This window comes from Poecilia reticulata, chromosome 17 (genome assembly GCF_904066995.2).
Source record: "Poecilia reticulata chromosome 17, P_reticulata-male-v2, whole genome shotgun sequence".
Classification (NCBI taxonomy): domain Eukaryota; kingdom Metazoa; phylum Chordata; class Actinopteri; order Cyprinodontiformes; family Poeciliidae; genus Poecilia; species Poecilia reticulata.
This window is the reverse complement of record NC_088846.1, coordinates 21,589,274-21,614,660: the sequence shown is the minus strand read 5'-3', so window position 1 is coordinate 21,614,660 and position 25,387 is coordinate 21,589,274. Positions and strand designations below refer to the sequence as shown.

General features: G+C 36.9%; 2 protein-coding genes, 2 long non-coding RNA genes and 1 pseudogene across 6 annotated transcripts in view; 2 read left to right on the top strand and 3 right to left on the bottom strand.

The window, feature by feature from the left end:
- Window positions 1-74: 74 nt before the first annotated feature.
- On the bottom strand, window positions 75-6,406 carry LOC103479781 (excitatory amino acid transporter 1-like). The gene is made up of 11 exons (XM_008434434.3): window positions 5,879-6,406; window positions 5,522-5,717; window positions 5,290-5,427; window positions 4,747-4,954; window positions 4,620-4,662; window positions 4,467-4,536; window positions 4,157-4,322; window positions 3,672-3,905; window positions 3,403-3,597; window positions 2,169-2,303; window positions 75-2,021 (listed from the first exon to the last, which is right to left on the bottom strand). The coding sequence occupies exons 2-11, from the start codon at window positions 5,709-5,711 to the stop codon at window positions 1,859-1,861; spliced, it is 1,542 nt and encodes a 513-aa protein (XP_008432656.1). The 5' UTR covers window positions 5,712-5,717; window positions 5,879-6,406; the 3' UTR covers window positions 75-1,858.
- On the top strand, window positions 1,929-2,358 carry LOC145547875 (uncharacterized). Its single transcript, XR_014084127.1, has 2 exons — window positions 1,929-2,052; window positions 2,129-2,358. It is a non-coding gene; the product is annotated as an uncharacterized LOC145547875 (long non-coding RNA).
- A 634-nt stretch (window positions 6,407-7,040) lies between the features above and the next one.
- On the bottom strand, window positions 7,041-9,428 carry LOC145547969 (excitatory amino acid transporter 1-like; annotated as a pseudogene). The gene is made up of 5 exons (XR_014084242.1): window positions 9,363-9,428; window positions 8,842-9,056; window positions 8,573-8,767; window positions 7,363-7,462; window positions 7,041-7,187 (listed from the first exon to the last, which is right to left on the bottom strand). The product of XR_014084242.1 is annotated as an excitatory amino acid transporter 1-like (transcript).
- A 3,488-nt stretch (window positions 9,429-12,916) lies between these two features.
- cplx4c (complexin 4c) lies at window positions 12,917-20,199 on the top strand. Its single transcript, XM_008434439.2, has 3 exons — window positions 12,917-13,536; window positions 18,860-18,947; window positions 19,981-20,199. The coding sequence occupies exons 1-3, from the start codon at window positions 13,370-13,372 to the stop codon at window positions 20,197-20,199; spliced, it is 474 nt and encodes a 157-aa protein (XP_008432661.1). The 5' UTR covers window positions 12,917-13,369.
- Window positions 16,306-25,387, bottom strand: part of LOC103479786 (uncharacterized) — a 31,628-nt gene continuing 22,546 nt past the window's right edge. For both annotated transcript variants that reach the window (XR_014084120.1, XR_014084121.1), the window contains exon 2: window positions 16,306-24,841. This is a non-coding gene — a long non-coding RNA (uncharacterized LOC103479786). The remainder of the gene's footprint in view (window positions 24,842-25,387) is intronic.

The following is a 25,387-nucleotide window of genomic DNA, read 5'->3' as shown; positions in this document are numbered from 1 at the left end:
TGTCAGTAAACACCAGGCTAATATTTTTCATGTTCTATTGCTGTATTAAAGATTACCCAGTGGAGGGCGCCATATTCATCAACAAGATTACAATCTTTTAATGCCATAGTGAAAATAATCCACAAGATGGTGCCAGTATCACCTAAACAAAAAGTTTGGTCCGCTCACTAAATTCTGAGACAAACTCTTCACTTTAAACATCAAAAATGTGGACAGAATAAACTTCACAACAGTCCACTGTAGCAACCAGCAGTGCAGAAGATTACAAACTTTGTGCCTGTAAAATATAATAAAATATAATCACTGTTGTTTTTCACACATCATGACACCAATAAACAACATATGCTGGTTTTAGCAAAGGAAAAATATGAAAGAAATTGGGTCGTCTTTTTTAATTGAGGTTGTGAATACAACAAGTGGTGATATATGGCAACTAACAAAATCCAGAGATGTTCTAAAATCAATCCAAAAATCAGGCTTGGCAGTTGATCAACAAAGGTATACAAAGGTCTTTGAAATGAAGCTATCTTCTTCCTTGATATCATTAAACAGGGAAAGGCATCACCAAAAAGTTCTGGCAATTATTTTGGCAATATATATAAAAAAGAAATCTTGAACAACAATATTTAAGATTAGTGGGACAGAAAGCCTAGAGGTTAACCACTTTAATTTTTCTGTGAAACCACTTCAAAGGTTTTAAAGAGAAGAGTAAATTTACTGCATCTGATTCCATTTGACTTGAAAGCAAGTCCCTAATTAAACTACATGTCATCATTTTGTTGAAAAAAAAATATTACTAAGAACAAAGAAGGAACCGTATTACTACACCAGTACATTCCCTTCGTGCTACAACACTTTCATACTCTACAAGATGGTAGAGTATGCATAAAAACTAAAGTCAGCGTGTTTGGAATAGCTTTCTGATGGGCCCATTTGCTACCTTGTGGTAGTAGGGGAATGCCACAGGGATCACTTTTGGGGTCACTGCTGTTCAGTTTGTAGAAATTATAATAGATGGTTTGTGTGAGCAAGGTAAGTTAATCATATACACAACACAAATATTGTTTAAATCACCATGTCTCATGCTGAAAGATGGTTGCAATGGATTGTAAAGTTACATGGTTGTTTACACTCCCAGCCTTCAGAGTAAACAACCACTTTAGGTAAATATGTTGGAGATATTTACCTGAAGTCTGTAAAGTTAAGGTGTGGCTCAAGCAAAATTCAAAACCCTACTATATTCAAATACCAAATGTTTGTGAATAGAGACAAACATTCAATGTGATGTGTGATATTAAAACAAGGAGCAGGAAGGTAAGCTTTCTAGTGTTAACACAACTCTATGTATGTTGAAGCTCTGTTGGTCATTGTATTTCTCCTTAACTAGGCAGACTAAAACCAAAAGTCAACAAACCGAAATAACAAGCCACAAAGTAAACACCTGTATTGGTTTAGCCATAGAATCAGTCTGGTGGGGAAAAAACCTTTGTAGGATGATCAAGATGTTATGTAGGATGAAGGCAAGGAGTAATGTCATTTGGAGGGAACTTTTAGTGAGTTTGGCTGCTTCAATATACTGAAAGAATATTGTTGAAGTTTAGGATGCCTTTTGAATGACTTGAAGTTGCTTAGTAGTTTTTATTTTAGCCTGAAAACCTTTGAGATCCCCCAGTGCAATCTATTGAGTCTTACAAGAAGAGTGATCTCTGTGTTTCCCTCTGGAGTTTCTCTGCCACAAACCATAAGATACAAAAAGAAACTAAATGGCCTCGTCTCTGTATTCTGTCAATGCAATTTTGTAATTTTGTATCTCATTATGTTACTCTACATAGGAAGGGTTTTTCTTGTTTCAGGCAACTCATTCCATTTTGGTGCTGATGCTCTTGGAGGGTGGATTTTCTTCCAACACCAGATTTGTTTCTGTAGGACTGGATGTCTGTAGTTCATGTCTGGAGAGATGCTGCACCACTCCGACACCAATGCAGTCACCAAGTACATTGGTGGCAGTCCTTAAACGATCCCTATCAACACAAAGACAGTAACATCTGAGAGGTTAGGAACTATTTTCCAGCTCATAACTTCAGATTTTCTTGTGTTTTATCTCATGTTTTTGTATTCCATTGTGCAGATGTCTCCATTTTTACCTAACACCCTAAAGTTATACTTACAAAATCCAGTCGACCATGAGGAGCAGTGATATGTCTTCAGTGGGCAGTCCTGTCGAGCTCAACACAATCAGCATGGTTACCATGCCAGCCTGTGGGATACCAGGTGCCCCCGTGCTTGCTGCTGTGACAACCAAACTGAACAAAATAAAGCAGTGTAAGAGCTACACTGAATAAATCAACCTCACTTTAATTCACTCAGGAATTTAGTTTTCTTTAAGTTATGCTTCTAACCCTGTTAAATATCTTATCTGGAAATGTGTGAAAGGATTTATTTTAACAATACTAAAGATGTGAAGTTTGTCAAAATTTGTTTATTCTTTGAATTTATTTTGTTTAGTCAATAAGTTGTTTCTCCTGACATTTATTGGTGTTTTAAGTTCTGTTATTCTGCTCTTGGCAGTTGGTGGTTACTGACACCAACTGCCTAGAGCAGTTTGGTACCACCAGTTTGGCACCAAGGGCAGTTATGACTGACCACCAGTTTGGCAGTTACTGGTGGTGCCAAACTGCCAAGGGCAGTTACTAACCACCAGTAACTGACAGCTTCTCCCCCCTTTTCTGTTACTGTCAGTAACTGTGGTATGCATTAGGATAAGCTCTGTGTTGTTGTTCTGTGGTATGCATTAGGATAAGCTCTGTGTTGTTGTTTTTTTTTAAACAAATATTATGTTTTAACATGTATTTTTAGACAAGTTTAATCATATATAATGTTTCATGAGTAATTTTGATATGTTTTCTGTAAGTTTCTAACTGTTATCATTGGTAATGTTGTCCATTTGAGCTATTTTATAAATGGTCACTCCTGCTAACTGCTATTAACTGCTGCCAAATGGAGCTAATGCTTTGTAGTTTGTCTAGGGTTATTTATTATATTTTATTTAAAATATAGGGGTAGAAGCTGCTGGACTGATGTTAACCACCAACTCAATTTCCTCTTTTGCTAGAATAACTACAATAAACCCGAATGTGTCTGTCGTGAAGTCAACCTGAGACAAACATAGAAGGGTTACAAATGACTATCTAAAACTTGAGGCGTAAATTATGGGGAAGTAATTATGGGAATGCAAAACAAGTGAATTCTTATTTACAAATGGCAGTTGTTTCGTGTAGATTTGGCATGAATTTAGGAGATTGTCTAGTGAATGACACCACATATTACTCAGTTTACTACTTTCTGTTGATGTATGATTGCTTTTGCATGGCACTGCAGGTAAACAAATTCCCTTCAAAGTACCTGAGGACAATAATTTGTCCAAAGTTGAAGTCCATGTCATTGACCTGGGCTATGAATAAAGCTGCCACTGCTTCATAGAGGGCAGAACCGTCCATGTTCATAGTGGCACCTACAGGCAGCATGAAGCGCGTCACCTGTTTGTCCATCTTCAGGTTTTCCTCCATACAACGAAGAGTAACAGGCAAGGTTGCCGAACTATTAAAAAGCAAATGAGATATAAAGTTATGCTTTGAAGTCATTCATTTTTGATTGTTTGCATTATTTTTAACCTGGATGAAGTCCCAAAGGCCGTGCTGAGAGCCTGGAGGATTCCTCCATAAAACCTCAAGGGATTCTTCCTTGTGACGATAACGTAGATGAGCGGCAGCGTGACGCAGCCGTGGATGATCAGCCCAGTGACCACAGTGAGAGTGTACATGCCAACATCACGGCCTATTTCTGCTGCGTCCGTCATTTTAACAACCTGCCCAGCCAGCAGGAAGATGATTCCCACTGGAGAATACCTGTTATGAAGAGAGGTGTAATTAAAATGGAGATGCAATTACTTTTCCAAACAGTAGATGGAGCCACAGAAAAATTCTTAAAAAGTAAGCATATTTCCACCAAATCATACAGGCTAGCAATTTTAGCTGTTTGAGTCAATTTAAGTTTGATAGGAAGATACAAAGATAGTTCAAAATTAGGTAAAAGTTTAATTGAAACAAATAAATACTGAAACAGTTCAACCGGTTCATCAATAGTCTTCCCTTCTTACCAAATAACTATGCTCACAAGACGCATAATGGCTTTATTCATGCAGTTGAATAAATCCCTCAGAGGTTTCCCCTCGGACCCCATGCTGCTCAGGATGAGGCCAAAGGCGATGGAGAACACCAACAGACCCACAACATTGATGCCGTCTGAGGTTCCTGCTATTGGTGCTAAACAGCAGATAAAACAATCCAAATAATCAACGCAATCAAAAAGTAACAATACATATAATAACAACAAGGGCAACAGCAGAATAAGAAGAATATGGCAGGACAAAATCATAACAATCACAGATTCATAGCAACAGGACTCACTGTTTGTTGATATATTTGTGGCTCCTATTGGATTTCCTGATGAATTACTGCTGGGATTAACTGTTAAATACTATGTAAAGAACATAGCATCAAAGTATTAGTACTTTACAATTGTTTAATTGTGAAAAAAACAAAACAATTGCACCAGCTTACTTTTCTGAAACAAGCTTCCACCAGATTTGAGGGAAACATGTTTCTATAAAATACATAATCATAGAATCATTCTTTATTTAAAATATAAAGTGACAAAAATGCATCTCCACATGACTTTTGTGCATACCTGATCAGATCAAGGAAAGCATCCAAACTGTGCACATCCTCTGTTTTAGCCGGAGACGACTCGGATGCGTGCCTGGATGATTTTCCCGGCTTGATGAAAACCGCCAGGAAAATGCCAGTGAACGTAGCAACAACAGTGGTTACCAAGTAGTAGATGATGATCCGAAGCCCAATTTTTCCAAAATCTTTTCTGTCAACATTTGAGATGCCTGAAATTTAAAGCGGAAAAGTGGGTAAGACATTTTTGTCATTCTTTATAGATCATCAAATGTTTATTTCAGACAAAAATGACCAGAGATGATACAAAAAATATATGAGTTATTACTGGTCCAATCTTCTTCACAGAACTGATTTATTTCGGCCATGTTGGTGAATTTTAAAACTTTAGCTGCTTGTTGAATATTCAGACCAGGGTAACGTCTGGTGAAATTGAACTGAAAAGCTAATTGATGATTTTACATGTAAGATAAACATAAAATCAATGTGACTTTATTAGTCAAACTGTTTGTTATAGCCAAACTAAAAGCCAAAAAGTTTATCTCACCTGCAATTATACTTGAAACGACAAGAGGAAGCACCATCATCTTCAGCATTCTCAGCAGCAGCTCTCCAGGAAAAGTTAAATATGTTATTTCTCTCTCAGACATGTTAATGTATCGCAGAGCAAAGCCCAGTCCAATCCCTTAGAGACACAGATATATATACACAGTTTTCCATCAAAGAAAAAGTTTAAAGACGTTAAGAAAAAATACAACATAAAACTGATGACTTCTTACCGAGAGCAACAGCAGCCATTGTGAGAATGAGGAAGGCATTCCTCTTGAGGAAAATCCAAATATTAAATCCATCCCTAATTGATTCTACTTCATCTAAAGGCTGAGAACATCTTTCATTTTTCTCATTATCTTCAGGTCTAGCAACCTCCACCAACTCTACCTCCGACATGTTCTCAGAGTTTGGAAGCATTGATATCTACATTATCGCAGAAACATGGAGAAAAGGAATGATGAACAGTTTTGCCTGGTGCTTCAATGAATAAATCACTGTTCAAAAGCTAAAACATAATGAGTTGCAGTTTAAAACAAGATATTTACATTTTCCTCCAAGTGAGGAAAAAGGCTGAACAGTCTTACCAGCTTGAGTTTAGAAATCCTTGATAAAATGAAGCTTTCTTGGACTGAAAAAGTGATTCAGCTTGACTTGTGTATCTAATTTTGAGAAAAAAAGAAAACAGTCTGTTCCAACTCTGCTGTTACAGTCTAATGAATGTTAGTGCCATGGAGGTAATAGTGAAAGACATATATTCAAAGAGAACCGCCTTACTCCCTACTCAGCACAGTTAACGCTAAAAACCACAAATATGTCTAAGAAGGAAAAAATACTTGCATTCTTTGAATTTTATTACACTGTAAAGACTTGGTACAAGATTACATTTTAACAGTGACAGGTTGAAAGTCCATTTGTTTTGTTCTTGGACATATTACACAGAACAAGTTTTACGTTAACAGAGGTCTGATTTGTACTGTACTTTGTGGAAGAACTTTTTCTACAGATTGTTATCTTACTACAAACCTCAATGCATTTTGTTAAGCAAAGTTGTTTCATGAAACATGATTGTATCAGTTTCTCCTCTGCATTTGAATCCTCCTCTACAAACAGGCTTATCTTTTTATGGTAAAGGTGATAATTTTGTGGTGCAGCTGTTAAACTTTGGATTATTTTTAAACTTTTGTTGACATTTTTTTAAATATAGTATTTGCAGATTCACTCAGTTCAGTTTTTGTTTGTTAGCATTTTTGATTACAGCTAAAGCCAACACGTGAATTTTAAACATGTTGATGAAAGTCTTTTATTTGATTGTTGATTGTTAACCTTTCATCCACTTCTAACCACTGTAATCTTTTCCTCTGGTTCAGCAAAGAATTGGTTTCTCATTTAGTTAGTGGATCATTAATGTCAGTTTACCCTGTACATTGGCGAGGATCAGGAGGTTAGAGTAGAGACGCCGGTCTTTTGAAAAAATAACAAAAATACAAACAACCTTTTCATTTTCACGCATCTGATTTGGACATCTCCCCCTCCACAGCTCCCTCAAGAAAAGAAAAGACTTAGAAGTATTAGTTTTGTGGGAGAAGATTTTTACTTTTGGTTTTAATTTTCTGTCATAAAACCATGAGAAGCATAAGCAAAACAATAACATCAAAAACAAAATAAAACCTTCTTTCCAGCAGACTTGTCTTTATTTTTCTTAACACTCAAATTTTCAAATCTCATGATTTTAATTCCAAACACATGAATTTCTTCCATTTTGGTAATTAGGCTCTTGGAGATGGGTGTGTCGCTGCAAGACTGGATTTCTGCAGTTCGTGTCTGGACAGATGCTGCACCACACCGACACCGATGCAGTCCCCCAGCACGTTGGTGGCAGTTCGTATGCGGTCCCTGTCAAGATGAAATCTGGAGTTAGAAATGCAGCCCAGAGCCATGAGTCTGCTGCTGTTTCTCATAGCATTTTTAGTTATTTTAACCGCGAGACGTTTTCTTCTTTGAAGTACGTATTTATTTTATTTCATATTTACATTTTCAAGCTAACAGCTGCATGAACTGGTGTACTTACACAATCCAGTCGACCATGAGGAGCAGGAATACGTCTTCAGTAGGCAGCCCAGTCGAGCTAAATACCAGCTGACCCAGTGCTTACTGCTGTCACAATCAAACTGAATCAAGTGAAAACATTTAATAAGTAAAAGTTACTCATATGGTTTGGTCACCACTTCCAACATGACAAAATCATTGTACACCAAAAAAGCAACAGAAAAGTGACAGGAAAGTTATTCATGTTTCTTACTATTAATTGGGAAGCTTGTATATATTCTGATAATTTAATTTGCCTTCAACACCCCATACACCTGGAATACAGAATTGTCTGTATCTAAAGCCCAGGATATCATCAAACTGAGAATTGCAGTCAAAACTTGAAAATTCAGGCAAATCTGACTGAGCCACAGCTATTTTGCAAGAACTGTTGGGCAAAAACATCTGTCAAAACCAAAGTCCAAACTAATTAAAGTGAAACGTGGTTTTATAAAAAGGGAGCTTTTTCTACATGCAGGATCCATTTGAATGTTTTTCTTGTGACTAAAAGGTGATGTATTATGCTTCCTTGAACAGGTTAGGATAGCTCTATGGTCTATACAAAACATGTTCATTACATTTTTTTGCACAAAATCATTCTTAAATAATGAGATTTTAGTCTGCTCAGTTCTGCCTATTGTGAGGTATTTTTAGAATGAGATGTTTTAGGGATTTTAAATCCCAATAAGTTGCTGCTGGCCATGTTCCCCAATTCAACATTTACACATGAAAACAACTGCAAACAGATGAGCAATTATACAATTGTACATGTTTGAAAAGCAGAAGTAGAGCCTCATGTACAACCAACAAAAAGCAAGGGTTTTTCTGGATGATAAACAAAAAAACACATCTTTTCCAGCAGGCATTGCACAGCGCATCCAGTGGTAAAACCAACTGACCAAATGTGCTGGAGCTCTGCTTGTTTTGCTAGGTGATGGGCTGGGCTTCACTGGGGGTTGCTAGGTAATGGGCAGTGCCTGCTGATTTGTGACATGACAGCTCATTTTCCAGATACCAAAAAACATGAACTTATTGCCTCTCCAAGTATAAAAATTTCAAAATGTGAGTTTTGCAAAATTGGTCCCCTTTAAAGTTTCAATAAAACATATTGAAGTTTTTGGTTGAAGTGTGAAAAAAGTGGAAGGGGAATAAATACTTGTGCAAGGGTTTGAAAGTAAACAAAAAAAATGTACCTGAGGACAATAATCTGTCCAAGATTGAAGTCCATATCGTTGACCTGGGCTATGAATAAAGCTGCCACTGCTTCATAGAGGGCAGAACCGTCCATGTTCATAGTGGCACCTACAGGCAGCATGAAGCGCGTCACCTGTTTGTCCATCTTCAGGTTTTCCTCCATACAACGAAGAGTAACAGGCAAGGTTGCCGAACTATTAAAAAGCAAATGAGATATAAAGTTATGCTTTGAAGTCATTCATTTTTGATTGTTTGCATTATTTTTAACCTGGATGAAGTCCCAAAGGCCGTGCTGAGAGCCTGGAGGATTCCTCCATAAAACCTCAAGGGATTCTTCCTTGTGACGATAACGTAGATGAGCGGCAGCGTGACGCAGCCGTGGATGATCAGCCCAGTGACCACAGTGAGAGTGTACATGCCAACATCGCGACCTATTTCTGCTGCGTCCGTCATTTTAACAACCTGCCCAGCCAGCAGGAATACCTGTTATGAAGAGAGGTGTAATTAAAATGGAGATGCAATGTCAAATACTTACCAGAAGATGGAGCCAAAAAGAAATATTCAAGCTTATGGGAGACTATAAGTATTTTGTATTTTTTCCAGTTAATCACATTATTGATGAATGCCTTATGTCATGCAATCTTAAAGTAAAGTTTATTAGGAAGATATACTGAAAACAATGATCAAACAACATTATAGAAATATCAGAAACTCAAGTATATAAAACAAAAACAGATTAGTCATCAAGTTTAAATGAGTCTTCCCTTCTTACCAGATAACTATGCTAACAAGACGCATGATGGTTTTATTCATGCAGTTGAATAAATCCCTCAGAGGTTTCCCCTCTGACCCCATGCTGCTCAGGACGAGGCCAAAGGCGACGGAGAACACCAACAGACCCACAACATTGATGCCGTCTGAAAGCAAAAGTATTGTTGAAATATTTATGTACAGTAGAATTACAAGAATTACAGCAACATAATGATTGTAATTAAAACTTTGTAAACAAACTCACACATTTAGGTTAAAAATCTAAAACTAAAAATAAGTATTAAGAGTGGAATAAACTAGAAAAAAGTTAGCACTTAAAAAAACTGAAAGAAGAAAAAGACAGGAGTGGGAACTATCTCCCAGAATGCTTAGCGGCATGTTTTTGTATCCTGAGATGGAAGTGTGTTAGATTGATCTGACTCTTGTCCGTTATTAAGGTGAATGTTTATTTTAAACTTTGAGGATAATGTTCTATTCACACTGAATGTTTTTTAACTGAATTCATTGAGATGTTCAATAAAATTCATTGTCCGATCAGAAAATGTATTCATTTAAAATTTAAAACAAGAATTTAAATTATTCTAAACTATAATAAGTTGCTTGTACTTGACATTGTAAGTAAAGATAATAGAGAAATGTGGCTCTTTAACGAGGTGAGGGCAGGTTTTTTTTCCTCTTTTTTGAAAACAATTATTTGATTTAAATTGCAGCATTGAGTTAAAACTCACAATTCAAGATTTATTAACTGAAAAAACAATGTTTAGACAACTTGTTTCTTGTTGTTAAATCAACTTCATGAACTTTAATTTCTGAGTTAAGACCAAAACAATTTTCTTGTCGACTTAAATTGCATTTTCAAGGCAGAATAAGGACTTTCATTTTCAAGTTAAACCACCTTCTAATATTTTACAGTGCAGTGTAGTCATATACCTTAACTCTTTAAGTTTGGTCTTGTTAAAAACTGTGACAAAGTGGTTCAGTTTGTGTTCACCACTTGTCCCTTATTCTTTCTCATTCACTTATTTTTATATTTGGTTATAATAATTAATTCAAACATTGCCATTTTGCTTCACTTACTATCCCGGGTTTGTTTGTGTTGGCATTATGTTGCAAGATCTATCTGGGAGAGGCCGGCCCAGTACTTCCTGGTTAAATGGCTGGATGATGTCAGTGATTACCTTATTGGGTTCTACCAATTAGAGGGTATTTCTTTTGTGTATTGTTTGTTTGTTTTTCCTTTTAAAAATAACCTTTTGAGTTATCTTGTATTTAATTTATTTTGCAGATAACTTTATTATGTAGGAGTTTGTAAATTGATTTGTAGTTTTTTGTGTTTCTTTGTGTAAATGTTTTTGACCTGTTCCTTGGTGGCTGTGTCCAATCAAGCACAGGTGTGGTGCCAGTTGTATATAAAAACAGTGAGCTTTTGGATGCTGGGGGAGAAGTCTGAGCAAAGACTGAATAAAAAAAGTAATTGGAAGAAACTGAAGCGGTGGCTGGTCCTGATTTTCTGCTCACCTCTGATCTTTGAGCCTAAACTACCTTACAAAAACACAAATTTATTATATTTTCTGGCAATTTTATTTGACACAAAGTACCACTATTCTTGTCAAATGGGAGGAAAGTGATTCATGGTTGCAAAACCTCTAAATAAAACAAAGGACTTCCAAATGCCTTTAGAAGTCACTTAATCAAAGAAGTTATACTTATTTCATTTGCACAAATAAAAACACATTTAATGAGATTTGCTGGGACCAAGGTAAACAAGCAAACGGTGTAACTTTTCCAGCCACGTAAATGCTGCGGTGTGTCATGTTTGCTCTGGTTACCACCCACATGAGTTAAATCACAAAACAAACACAAGTCAGAGTTCACAGAAAAGAGGTACGTTAGTGTAAATAAGTAAAATTAAAAGCTGGCACTACATGTGGGTGAAGTTCCTGACTGTAAAACCAGTTTTTAAGTGCTTATTTAGACATGCAAACAAGGGAATATCAGAAATAAAAAGTACATTTTTCTCATGAGAAAATGGCTTAAATCAAGCATTACACAGTTTGAGTGGATTCGTGTAAAAAGAAAAAATCCTGGTTCCATATGATAAAATATGATTTTTACTCTATAAGAAATTGTGTCGTTTTTGTTAATCGTCTTGACAGTTTGAATTGATTCCACAGGGCAGAATATCTACAACAAATCCCCTGTAATGAGGCGATCCTCAGTCATACATGGTTAACATCCTGAGCCTTATTAGTTCTGTGTTAGTTACAGAGGTTTCAGGTCAGCGCAGTGCTTAAGTCCCTGATATACTCCGAGTATATTAGCAGAACAACGCATGGGACGAACTGGACGGTGGAGCGGATCAGGACCATTTTAAGCATCTAACGCTTTCTGTGTTCAGTCCAGCTCAGCTCTGTTTACTTCAGCCTGTCAGTGGGTCACAGTGTTAATAAAACAAAAAATATGTGTGAACTATGACGACTTCTGGACTCGACCCAGATGTGAAAGTCTGATTGCATTGGAGTGAATTTAGATCTGCATAACAGAATATGAATCTGTTTTCTCTTTCAGTTTGCTATAAGATAACATTTGCTGCAATTAAGTTGAACATTTTTGACTCAAGTATTAAAACAATCAAATGTGGTGTTAAATCACAAAATCACTTAAAACACTCAAATGACGTTAAAATAATGCCTTTGGTTGGTTATTTTCATGTAAGGATGTAAACTGAAGACGGAGAACCGCTAACAATCTTTCTGAGAAACGATGAGGACATGTAAAGTGTTTTTTTGTAATACTAACAACTATTTTCAAACTATTTTGTTCCTGTTCAGTTTCAGTGACCAGAAAAGCTTTACATGTTTCATTCTCTGCAGATGTTTCACACAGGAAGATCATTAGTGGTGCACATCTCCTACTTCCCTTCACATTGTCATTAATTATTGGTCAATTTAAATAATTTCCCAGCCTCATAAACAGTGATGGTGTTTATGAGACTGGAGTTGTTTTCAGATGTTAGCTTTTCTCCTCTGACTAGTTTTTAGCTTTAGCTTTAGCCAATCTGGATTTAAAATAAATGAGTTAGCCGCTGCAGTTAGCAAATTATGACATTTTAAGATTTACTTAAAAACTTAAAGGGCTGGTTGTTCCAGAATGTATTGCTAAAACTTGTTAAACTGTTAAAATATCAATAAATAGCTGTTTGTTTCAGAATTCAGTGTTTCTTAAATTAAATAATATTGGGCAACTTTGCACACTGGTCTATTCAGGATTTATAAATCAAAATGACAAATTTTGTGGTGCTAATTTTGAAATATTTGTAAGGCATTATTACGACATTTGCACTAATGTTTGGCTTTAAATGTGACTTTTTATTAATCGCAGTAACAGCACAGATACAGACTTTGACATCAAGTAAGCCTGAGGCAGCAGACCCTTTTTTTTTTTTGACTTCTGAGAAAAATTTGCAGTAAAAATCTGAAATAATTGTGGAGGATCTTTTGATTTTATGTAAATTTTGCGAATTTGTGAAAAACTCTAGGGTCTTATTGATGTAATTTGGAGTCTAAGGGGCCACTTAAAAAGCTACGGTGGTCCAGATTTGGCCCCCGGGCCTCGAGTTTGAAATCGGTGTGATAGAGAAATGTAATCACAAAATTACTGATTAATAATCACATTAATGCATTGCAACATGTATAAGATTTGTGCTGGTTTAGACATGAAAACCACAACATGCAGAGCTCCTCTCCTGCTCTGCTGCGTCTTGTTGACAAGGTAAATACTCTTCATTGTCTGAAGCCTGTCGATTATGAGCTAAGCTCTTTAGCGGTTTTACTCCAGCCACAAGTTATTGATACACTCTAATCATTATGGCACACTATAGGCAAGCTTTCAAATTGGGATGTTTGTACTCTGAGGAACTCTACAAGATAAATTACTAATTTGAAAACATTAAATAAATTTGTCAAATCTTTTTCCTTTTTTACACGTCATACCGAGTCAGACTCGTTTTTTTTTTTTTTTAAGCTATGGCATTTCTCATGAATCAAATGCTGGGCAGTAAGTTGAAGAGTTTTGCTGATGGAGGTGGTGAAGGTGGCAGCAAAGCTGGAGCAGATGGAAAAGAAACAGCCGAGTCCAAAGGCATGTCCAGGGAGGAGTTTGAGGAATACCAGAAGCAGCTGGTGGAAGAAAAGTGAGTAAAAAAAGAACATTTTATTACCAATGTGATGTTAGAAATCTTGACAAAACAAAAAATTAACAGTGGATTCCCCAGGAGGAAATGCTGTTTTGACTTAGTTAAACAAAAATGTCAAATAGCAACATTCTTAACGTAAAATACAATTCGAGTCTTTTCTGTTTGAAAACAGATAGTCTTAAAACAACATAAAAGAAGTTTCTTCTTTGTCTCAAATAAAATTAGAGGAAAGCCTGATCGCTAACAACAACGAAGGAATTTTACTGCATGGATTCAGAGCATCTAGTTTTTGCTGAAAGATGTTACCATGTGGCAAAGATCTGTAGTTCAATTCTTACATCTGTCTGTGGAAACTGAACACATCTGAATACAAAAAGTGCATACCTGTATATACTATATTCATACACCTCCTTACTGCATTACGTTAAGGTAAATAGTCAGAAGTGTATATCAATAAAAAAGACGAAACATTCTAATGCCACAAAATTATAGATTTATTACGGAGGATGGGCGACAGAAAAATGGAGGGCTTTGACTGAAGAGCTTTTAATTAAAAAGTAAAATGCGCTCCACATTGTCCGGCTTCCATTTTGCTCAGAAATCTTCTTTCTGCATTGGAAGAAGCTCCAAAGTGTTTTGGAGGCTTAACCATAAGCATTTCATCTTCATCATTTCACCCAACTGAACATTGATCTCCTTTTTTCCACGCGTCGTTTTGCGGCTCTTCAAGCTCGTCTTAGCGAGAAGCCAGTTGCCAGGACAATGTTGCCCTTATTAATTAAACACAATCTCATTCATTTACTACAAAATGCTGAATGAAACTATTAATGTAAAGGTAAACCTGGCTTAATAAAGCTAAAACATTCAGGGCTTGTCCGAGTAGTGAGCACTTTTGGACTCGTTTTAGTTAACTAAAGTTTACTACCTCGTGTTATGTTGTTTAAATGAAGGATTAGGTTTATTTTTCTCAATGACTGTCTGAACGTAAATGCCCTTTCTGCAGGTGAGGTCTGTTCTTTTTAAAACTGTGTCTCCAGGCCACTTGTGATGCACGTATGACATCAACGGATGTGGGCCGGGTTTACCGGGTAGCTTTAGGTAGGGGTTTATTTCCTCGAGGCTCAAATTAGACAGAGAAGTAGATTAAGCTTGTGTGTAATAACCTGTCAGGACAGAAGCCACCATTAAACACATCTCTTAGCCAGGGTGCTTTAAAACAATAATTATTTAATCACCTTACATTCTCATTTGGCGCTGAACTCTTTGTTACCTCCAATTAGGTGAAAGACAACTTGTAATGAAATTAAAATCTCGTTGCCAATGACAAAAAGGAGAAAGTTGAAAATGATTTACCCTTTTGTCCTCACAAAAAAGCATTAATTAAATATATTTTTCTTTTATTTTTTTAATTTTTAATCACTAGTCTGGGTTTTATTGTAAATGTCATCCACAAATGTGTTCATCCTGGATGATAGTTAATTAATCAACAGAAGAAATGAGTTTCTGGTCACCGTGTCCCTTTTTATGTGCTCCAATCATTTTTTTATTCTTATCTGACTTTCTTTGCAAATTTAAAAAAGCTTTATCCCGCAGGACATCTTACACCATCTCTGACCTTTATTGGCTTTTCTGCAACAACAAAATCTTACCAAGTATTTTTAGTCCCGTTTCTAGTGCAAATATCTTAGTGCACCTGAAATAAGACAAACTAACTTACAAGTAACTTTTTAGCAAGAAATGGAGGCTTATTTCAGGTAAATAATTCCTTAGTATTGATGAAAAAGTGATAGTTTCATTGGCCGAAAAATTTACTTATAAGTAACATGGGAAAATGTCTCTTTAAAAGTGAAATAATCTGCTAATGGAACTAGCACTTTTTCCTCGATATTTCCTTAAAACAAGCTCCTATAACTTGCTATAAGTTTTTGTAAGTTAGTCTTATTTCAAGTGTACTAAGATATTTCCAGTAGAAGCTATGTCAGAAATACTTGGTAAGATTTTGTGTTTTTGTGTAGACGCCCTCTAAAAAGACTTAAAACGACGTGTTTCATAGCTTAAACAACAAATATACCTAAATATATCACACACAGTGGAAACAGCTTCAGCATTACTGGAAAAATATCAACAGTTTTCCTCATTTCTGCTTTGTAAACACCAGCCAGCAGTCAAACAGTATTTAAAAGAAATCTGCATTTATTGCAAATATTTAGCTTTACTAAGAAATCTTTGACAGGTTTTAATACTAGATAGACGTTTTGGAGGCTTAAAGTTAGTTTCAGGTAATCTGCTGAACCTCCTGTGACCTTCAGTGTCTGCTCCAAAACTGTGTGTGAGAAAGAGCGGACACTGTCCTGGCGGCAGAGACGTGCGAGGTGAGAGGACAGTCCTGACCGACACATCAAGCAACTGAGGATTTATGCCGAGCTGCAGCTCTTGTGGAAGCTAATCTTATTAAAGCAGGGTTAGAGAGGACCACCCTTAAATAGACACAGAGTAAATCTAGCAACGTGGAAACTGACATATAACACTGATAATGACATTATTGCAGAACTGGGCTAATAACACAGATGACATCAGCTCAGAGACTTCAGAGAGGCAAATCAGGATTCAGGAGGTCAGTTCATGACCGCCTGGCTTATAAACAGCCGAGTCGCACTGTGAAGCACTTTGCACCCCAGCTTGGTTTTAAAAAGGACAAACATTTAAGGTGTTTTAAGGCTGCAGTCAAAATCCCCAAATCACACAAGAACTGGAGAAAGAAACTGATTAGATACAGAATCCATCAAACTGGCTGTTTATTGACAAAATGTGTAAAAAAAAAAATCCACATTGCATAAATTATTCTTGTTGAAATCCCCCAGTACCACAATCATTGCCAATCCCTGATTTGCATTTGCAGCATTTTTAAAGTTGAAAACATTTACATTTGTAATTATTTAATTCTTGTTAGGAATAGATGACCGTTTCTAGTTTCCACTATTCAAAAAATGAAATACAAGAGAATGCGAACCTCAAGTAAGGCAGACAAGTGTTTATTTTTATAAGTCTGTAGTTGAAACTTGTCTACAGTCGGAGGAATTTAAAAAGTTTCAACCATGTGAAGATTTTACAGAGCAAATGCTTCATGTTTAAAAAGATTTAGTCCTTGATACTGTAACAGTAATCTTTACAGATTTATGTAACAGTAGTTTTATGTAACTACTGTTACATAAAAGTCAGTAGTGCCACCAAAATTTTAAAATAAACATGCATAAAAAACCTATCTTGAACTATAAACTAGGTTGTCAGAAGATCCAAAGTAGTATTTTGTCACAAAATGTTGTTGGCAATCTCAGGGGCAATCCTATTTAAAGTTATTTTAAGGAGAAAACAAATTTTCTTGTTGTCTGTAGAGGACATTTTGTTTTTGAGGCTTCTTTGTAAAATGTTGATTGAGATTTCCTTTTTTGGAGAAAAAGAAAAAAGGATTTACTTTAGATGAAAGTTCAAATAGACCCTCCAGGATCAGACAGAAAAGTAGCACATTTGTTTCCACTTTTGTTATGGTAGCATTAAAACCCCTTTCATAACTTTTACCATTTTAAAGCAACATATGAAGCCAGGAAAATATATCAGACAGAGATATCAGAACAGACTGATCTACACTGAAACATGAATTATAATCGTTTGGCCAGTCATGTATTGTGGTACAATAGACTAAATCCAAAACCAAGCAAGGTTTTTTTGTCTAAGAACAAAAAACAAATCAAGAAACACAGACAGATTCAGGATAAAGTTGTGGAGAAACTTTTCTACATCTTATTTATCTTTTTCAGCGGATTAATCAAAACATATATAGTTTAGAAACCTGAGGAAACTCAAGACAATTAGCAGAAAATTCCACAAATATGGAGTTTTTAAAAGTGTGGGAAGAAATATCTGCTGTTGAGGAAAAAGTCATTGGGAGTTTACTGCAAATTTTTCTCAAAAATTGTCAAAAACTTTCTTACTTGCACTAAACAGCTGCCTCAGCCTGAACTGATGTCAGATTATAGTCAATGATCTACACAGCGAGTAAGAAAAAGGCGCATTTACCATCATAAATAAGCACAAATATTTCCAAATTAGTGCCACAAACTCTTCGATTTTTACTACAAATGCTCACAAAAAAAATCACGAATCCTGGAGGAACTGAAAAGATGTTAAATAATATGATTTAATTTTAAGGATTGGTATTTTAGCAGTTTGTGAACAGGTTTTGTCAATACATTCTGGCACATCCGGCCCTTTAAAAACATTTATGATCTTGATTTGGTCCAAAACAAAAATGAGTTTGACACCCTGACTTACAACAGATGAGAAGTAAAAACTGTGCAAAAGCCAGCAGTGATGCAAACACCCAATTATAAAGTTATGCAGTCTTAACAGCTGGAAGAAAGGATCTGTGATGATGCTTCTTTAAGCACCCAGGATGCAGCAGTCTGTCACTGAAGGAGCTCTCCAGTTCTGCAGCAGCTTCATGCATGGGATGGGAGATGTTGTCCAACAGTGATGCTATTTTACCCAGAGTCTTGCTGCCTCCCACCGCCTGCTCTGGGTCCAGGGGGCATCCCAGGACAGAGCTGGTCTTCCTGATGTCCAGGACAGAGCTGGCCGTCCTGATGAGCTCACCTGACCTAAACAAAAGCTGGTCAGAGTTGATAGGAGAAACGTCGGGACTGAAAAAGAAACCTGTTAGTGTCTGTGAAAGCCTGAAGGCTCAGCTGGAGGAACAAGCACAAACATGCAGTAAAACGGATACGATCAAAGCATATTTATGTCTTAAAGAGGCACAAACTCTAATCAAACAACAAATTAATGAACGTACGATGCACCGGATTTAGCAAAATGCTACTTTCTCACTGAGCTGGAGACTTTTTCAGGGAGGAATCGGGGAAAAACGTGAACCTCTTGTACCCAGAACCAGAACATGAACTCGGATAGAAAGTGTGTGAGCTGCTCTTTCCTCAACAGAAACATTATTATCATGTGGTAATGCTGCTTGTGCTGAGATACCGCTTTACAAAGAAAGGCTTTGCTCCTCGCCACCTGCTTTGTCAACCCGTTAACCTTTTAATTCACCCCTCTGCTGCAATACCTGCAAAACATTTCTATGTTTGGATGTCAGCTCCTGAGAAGGTCAGCTATGGATTTATAACAGTCACAGTGAGCAGTGTAACAGGAAACACTGTGAAGAAATACAAATAAAAAGACTTAAGTGTGTATGTTGATGTTATTTTTATGAGTCAGAGTTTGTTCTTTAGCTGCTTTCTGTCTTATCTGTCGTGTTTCTGCTCTGCAGGATTCAACGAGACAAAGACTTTGCAACAAAAAAGGCTGAGAGGGCAAACCTGAGAGTCGCACTCAGAGATAAATACCGACTACCGGATGTAAGGAGCTCTAATCATTCTCTATCTGTTTGATTATTAACATCTGAATGCATTGTTTCAAATAAAAAATACTAAAGAAAATCAGGACTTCCTCTATCTCTTTATTTGTGCCAAACTAAGACATCTTGTTAAGTCTGGGAGCTGTCTGAGGGCCACACTGACTCTGATGGGCAGGAAAAGCTTTAAAAGTAAAAATTGCTCATTTTAAATGTCAGATTCAGTTTATAAAAATGAATGAAACACACCTTCCCTCCATTAAGGAAAAATAAAATACACACATTTGGATTAAACATTTCTTGAAAAAGAAACAAAGCCAAACATCACAACTTGAGATGATAAAGGGAGGAAAATCTAATAAATAAACAAAATAAACAGAATATATTGTGGAAAGGTTTGGCTCTATGAAAATTTTGCCTCCATGGAGGTGAGTTGATCCTCTTATGTTATAGGTTTTTGCATTTCCAATTTAATTCTGCAAATGTTTCCTTCATTTTCATTAAGTCTAGCATTTATTGCAGGCTGCAGGGCGGTGCATTTGTTAGCAATGTTGCCTTGTAGCAAAACGTTATAGATTTGAAACTTTTTGCATGTCAAGCAAAGTCAAGTTCATTTTATTATTCAAATCAGTAAAAAGAAGAGAAAAAGGTTTTCTATCTGAGCAAACCCAGCCGACTACATCAATATGCAGGAATCCCTCAAGCTGAGGTTGCATGTCACAACGAGAGAAGTAAAAATTACAGCAAATATTTGATACAAAGTTAAATGGGTAACACTGAGGGGGTTCTGTAAAAACCTAAAGAAAGTAAAAAGCAGTTTTCAAAATAATTGATTCTCATCATTAAGCTAACAGAAATAGTTTTTAGAACTTAATGTCAGTGTGTGAAGAAAACATCTCGTTTTTTTTATGAAAAATATGTCGCCTTCAGATTATAACTGTATTTATAAGTGTATGTAAAATCTGCTTTGATGTGCAAAACATTTCAAATCACGACTTAAACATTCAGCTGCCATTTTTTGCTGCCTTTTTGATCAGAGCGCTCTCGACGGCGCCATGATTCAGATGGCCGGAGACGACGTTGACCTGCCGGAGGAACTGGCCAAAATGGTGGATGAAGATGAGGAGGAGGAGGAGACCAACGATTCATTCCTCCACAAGCTGCAAAACATGGACCTGGACGAACTGAAAACCAAGGCCCAGAGCAGAGCGAGCGAGCTCCGGCAGACTGCGGAGGAGAAATGTGTCCTCATGTGAACGCCTGCAGTGCGGCCCAGACGAGCTTTAGTATTTAAATTTAGCTCTGGTGTCACTATCTGTTTTTTTTTATTTACTTGTTTTACAGAACAGCCTCAGCTCTGGACAGTTTCCTCACAGAAAAGCTTCTCGTTTTCGATGTGAGGCTTTATGTCTCCATTTCTTTCACTGAAACATTTACCGGTAAATGCTTCTTGTGCAGATTTAGAGAAGTTTTATGCTCGCCAAGTTTGTGTAAATAAACATGTAAAAATACAAACATTTTCTGCTTTTCTGGAAGGTGTGTAAAGAATAAAGGATTTATATCCTCTACTCAAAATTACAAATGTTATGCATATACAACTCTGGAAATAATTAAGACACCACTTAAAATGATCAGTTTCTCTGATTTGACTCTTTATGTTTGAGTAAAATGAACATTGTTATTTTGTTCTATGAACTACTAACATATCCATGACATTCCAAGTAAAAATGTAGTATTTATTTGCAGAAAATGAGAAATGGTCAAAATAACAAAAAAGTTGCATACCTCAAATGATGCAAAGAAAATAAGTTTATATTGAATTAGAAACGACTATACTAATGTTTTAACTCAGGAATCAATATTTGTTGGAACAACCAGGAGGTTTTCAATGGGATTCAGAGCAGTGGGCTCAGTTTTTTCCAGAGCTGTATATTATAAAAAAATCATCCTTATACTGTTTTAAAATGGTAATAAAGCTCTGAATGTTAGTTAATACTTTGCTTATTGTGGATGCCTCGTTTTCAAATGAATCCTGGATGTTTCATATCCACTCTGGTCCTCCTGTTTGTTTCTATATTCACAATCTTTGAACATTTCCACAAACGTCAATCTATATTATTCGGATTCTTTATGACTCAACAACAGAAAGTGAGGCAGAAATTTACCAAGACATGTTAGTTTTCAATTTATTTTGAAAAATCTGAATATACTGGGTGTGCGTTTGTAATCTGACAGCCCAAAATAAAGTCCAGCTATTTGCCTCCGGGCTTCACTTCGCTGGGAAAAGTCGAGTTTAAAGTTTGGCAATGTGCCTTTTAGCGGACATGCAGAAGGTCAGATAAGATGTCATAATTTCAGTTAACTTTCTACACTGATGTGCTATCTCAGCTGCAGCTAACCAACACTGCTCAATAATCAACAAACTCAATAAACTTTTTAATCTACGCAGGTATTCATGTTTTTTACTTAAATCATTCTTTTAATCTCAGAATGCCATTTTTTTGTACCTTTACAATATTATCTTTCATATGTTCTAAATGTGTCCTCTCAGTTCAGCCTCTTGCTTCTTGTATTTTATCTTTTGACATCCTCAAGGCGAGTTATTGAGTTGTTTCTGAAAGCAGATGTTCAGATTCGAACAAAGAGGTAAGCAGGAACTTACAGATTCGTAACGAGGAGCAAAAGAAGACAAATGAGAATGAGTCCTGCCTTTCCCTAAATATAACCTCATGATGAGAGGAGGAGATGAGCTGCAGCAGGTGAAGCAGCGCCAATCAGTCCTGCCCTGCAGCAACAGAAAGAGTAACACACACTATGCATCTGCTCTCAGCACAACAGAGTGGAAGAGTCCATGGAACGACGGGAAGAGCCAAAACAGGAGAAAACTCCAAGAAAACCTGGTAGTGGCTGAAGAAGAATGGCTCAGATCAGTCAATCAGTCAATCAGTTCAAAGTGTCTTAAAAACACAGTAAACACAGTCAACAACTAGAACATAGCATCAGAATATTTATCAACGTTTCATTTGTAATATTTCAAAGAAAAGGTGTGTTTTAAGTCTGGATTTAAAGGAACTCTGTGTTTCAGCTTTTTGGTCGTTTTCAGGAAGTTTGTTCCAGATTTGTGGTGCATAGAAGCTGAATGCTGAATACTGCTTCTACATGATTGGTTCAAGTAATATTCATGTATTAGAACGGCCCAGTCAAAGCCCCAGCTAAGAATCTGTGGCGAGACTGAAAACTCGATGGTCCTACAGCCAATCCGATCGAGTTTAAGTTACTTCACAAGCCGAGGAATATTCATCCATTTTCCTCACACATCACAGTTACGCTGTATTTTATTTTGAAACGTCTCATTAAATCGGAGTATAAAACACCAGTTCGTGTTAGAAACCAGACAAAATTTAGATGCAGCAACAAGAAAATGCAGATTATGAAAGGATTACAGGAGTTGTTGTATCTTACTGCTGGATTCTTAGTTTTAAATTCTGTCTGTTTCGTAAAGAATGAAGCTGAGCCGTCATTATTACTCGTCAATCAATCAATCAATCAATCAAATTTTATTTGTATAGCACATTTCAGCAGCAAGGCATTTCAAAGTGCTTTACATAATTAAAATAAAAACAGAAATAAACAGTGAGAAAGAGAGAAATTTAAAAAATAAATAAAAAAAAAACAAACTCCCGTTGTCCTTTGCGGAATTTAACTAACTATAGAGGACTCCGCCGTCCTTTGCGGAATTTAACTAACTATAGAGGACTCCGCCGTCCTTTGCGGAATTTAACTAACTATAGAGGACTCCGCCGTCCTTTGCGGAATTTAACTATGTCATAGAGGACTCCGCCGTCCTTTAGCAGGGGACGCCGCCGTCCCACACAGAATTTAACTAACTTAGAGTTAGGGGAGTCTGCCCTCCCGCGGACCTTAACTGCTTTTATTGTACCTGCCTTTGCGGAATTTAACTAACTATAGAGGACTCCGCCGTCCTTTGCGGAATTTAACTATTTCATAGAGGACTCCGCCGTCCTTTAGCAGGGGACGCCGCCGTCCCACACAGAATTTAACTAACTTAGAGTTAGGGGAGTCTGCCCTCCCGCGGACTTTAACTGCTTTTATTGTACCTGACAGTGCCTAGGATTCTCAGGGTTTAACTTCCTTTGCGGAATTTAACTAACAATAGAGGACTCCGCCGTCCTTTGCGGAATTTAACTATTTCATAGAGGACTCCGCCGTCCTTTAGCAGGGGACGCCGCCGTCCCACACAGAATTTAACTAACTTAGAGTTAGGGGAGTCTGCCCTCCCGCGGACTTTAACTGCTTTTATTGTACCTGACAGTGCCTAGGATTCTCAGGGTTTAACTTCTTACCAGAGGACGCCGCCGTCCCACACAGAATTTAACTAACTTATAGTTAGAGGAGTCTGCCCTCCCGCGGACTTTAACTGGTCCCGCTGGTGGCAGACTCTTTGGGTTTTTCCTGGACCGCCACCTGATCAAACCCTCCCTTTCCGTCGTGTCCTGTCCTCCCTCTGCAGCTCACCATCCCCCTTTCCCCCGGTAAGCTGACACAGCGCCTTTAAACATTAGCTGCTTTCTTCCTAATAGGATCTGAGGGACTTACATTGTCATCTGATAAAACTAAGGCGCTTGATAGCTGTGCTGCACCCTCTTAACCAATTTGTACTCAATTAGGATAATGGGGAAACAAGCAAAGAGGGACAGCTTTAATATATTAATGTGATAAAATGATTATCAGTTTCTCTTGTCTATGACTTGGGTGCTATTAGAAGCATCTCGCGGGGCTAATTGGAAATATTAGTCGTTGATGGAATAAGCTAAAGAGTAACGCATGATAAGAACATTTATTTGATTTGATTTAAGATTGGATTATAGTTTTAAAGGCAAGAATGGGAGCTCAAAGTGCCACTCAAATATCACAGAAAGTTAGTTAAACTGACAGATGAAAAACAAATATTTTATCAGAACCTCAGGGCCCAAAGTTGGTTTGGTCCTGCTGGTTCTGTAACAACTAAAAACCAACTGAATGACTTTGTCTAGGAAATCAAAACTGGTGTTTTATAAAAATGCATTCAAGGCACAATTATCTCAGATTTCTGGTGCTGAAATTATGAAGAGATTTATTTTTATTAAGTTTGTTCTTTCAGAAAAAAAAACACATTTAATTAAACAATTATTTAAAAGCTCAATTTAAGCGTTTTTTTTTTTGGGGGGGGGGTTACCACAAGACACATTTAGAGACGCTCAAAAATAACTGACTTTCTTTGCCATGTGGTTTAAATGTGCTTGGTTTCAAATCCCCTGCCGTGTTCGCATCTTGAAGTTCTTTCTTTTTGCTCGAAGGCAAAAGTAACAGGCTTCTCAATCTCTACGTTCTCAGAAAGCAACACCAACAAACCGGAAAACGTGGTCAGCGCAAAGCCACTTAACCTGCATCCAGTCTGCTGCAGCAGAGCAGAGGCAGGCCTTTAAGTAGTTGTTAGCTTTTAAATTTCAGCTCAGCTCAGCTGCTTAAACATGTCACTGATGCTGAGATGTTAATGCATTTCCTAGGCAGCTCCTGTCACAAAATGCAGAAACAATAACTGCTTGTTGTACTCAATGGTTTTGAAGTACGAGAGGAGAATCTTATTATGTTTTTTGGTTGTAGCAAAACACAAACAAACTAACAAAAAATATTGGTCGTTTACTTTTTCTTAGATGATGTAAATTTTCATCATTTTTTCACAGTCCAGAAATATGCATAATAAGTTAATTGGTTAGTTTAATTGGTTGATTAACCTGTGGAGTGTCTGCAGACATGCATGCATCCTCTGGTTGTCTCTGTGCTGCCCTGACTGGCCACCTGTCCAGACTTCACCCATTCACTGCTGGACACAGACACCTGCAAGGTAAGCAGACGCAAAGAAAAAAAAGTTGTTTAAAAAAATATTTGCTAATCAAAAGTTTTGTCTAGAATAAGAAAGAGGTACATAAAGAAAGTAATAAAAATGATTGTTACAACGTTTTTGTAAGGGAAAAGGGATGTCGTTTGGAAAAAAATTTCTTTCTGTGCCACTTTTCCATGCCGGGGTTTTGTTTATGACGTGCAAAGAGCTCCTAAATATATCTACATGTAGGGGGAGTGAGGTCAGAGGAAATCTCCTAGTGAAGTCTTTAGGCTCATTAAGGATGGGCTTGATCTCTGCAACACCTACTGTAGCGGCAGCTTTGGTTCTGCCAGCTGGCAAAGGAGAAACTTACAGGCTGTACAATGAAAGAACAACTACAGTCTGGCTTTTAAACTCTACATGGACGTTTTACATAATCCTGACAAACATAAATGATTAAAATATATACTTTTTGAAGTTTAAGAAGAAGAACATGCAAAAAATCTGATGCAAAACACGAATTAAGCACACAACTTGTTGCTAGCATGTAATTTCAGAAG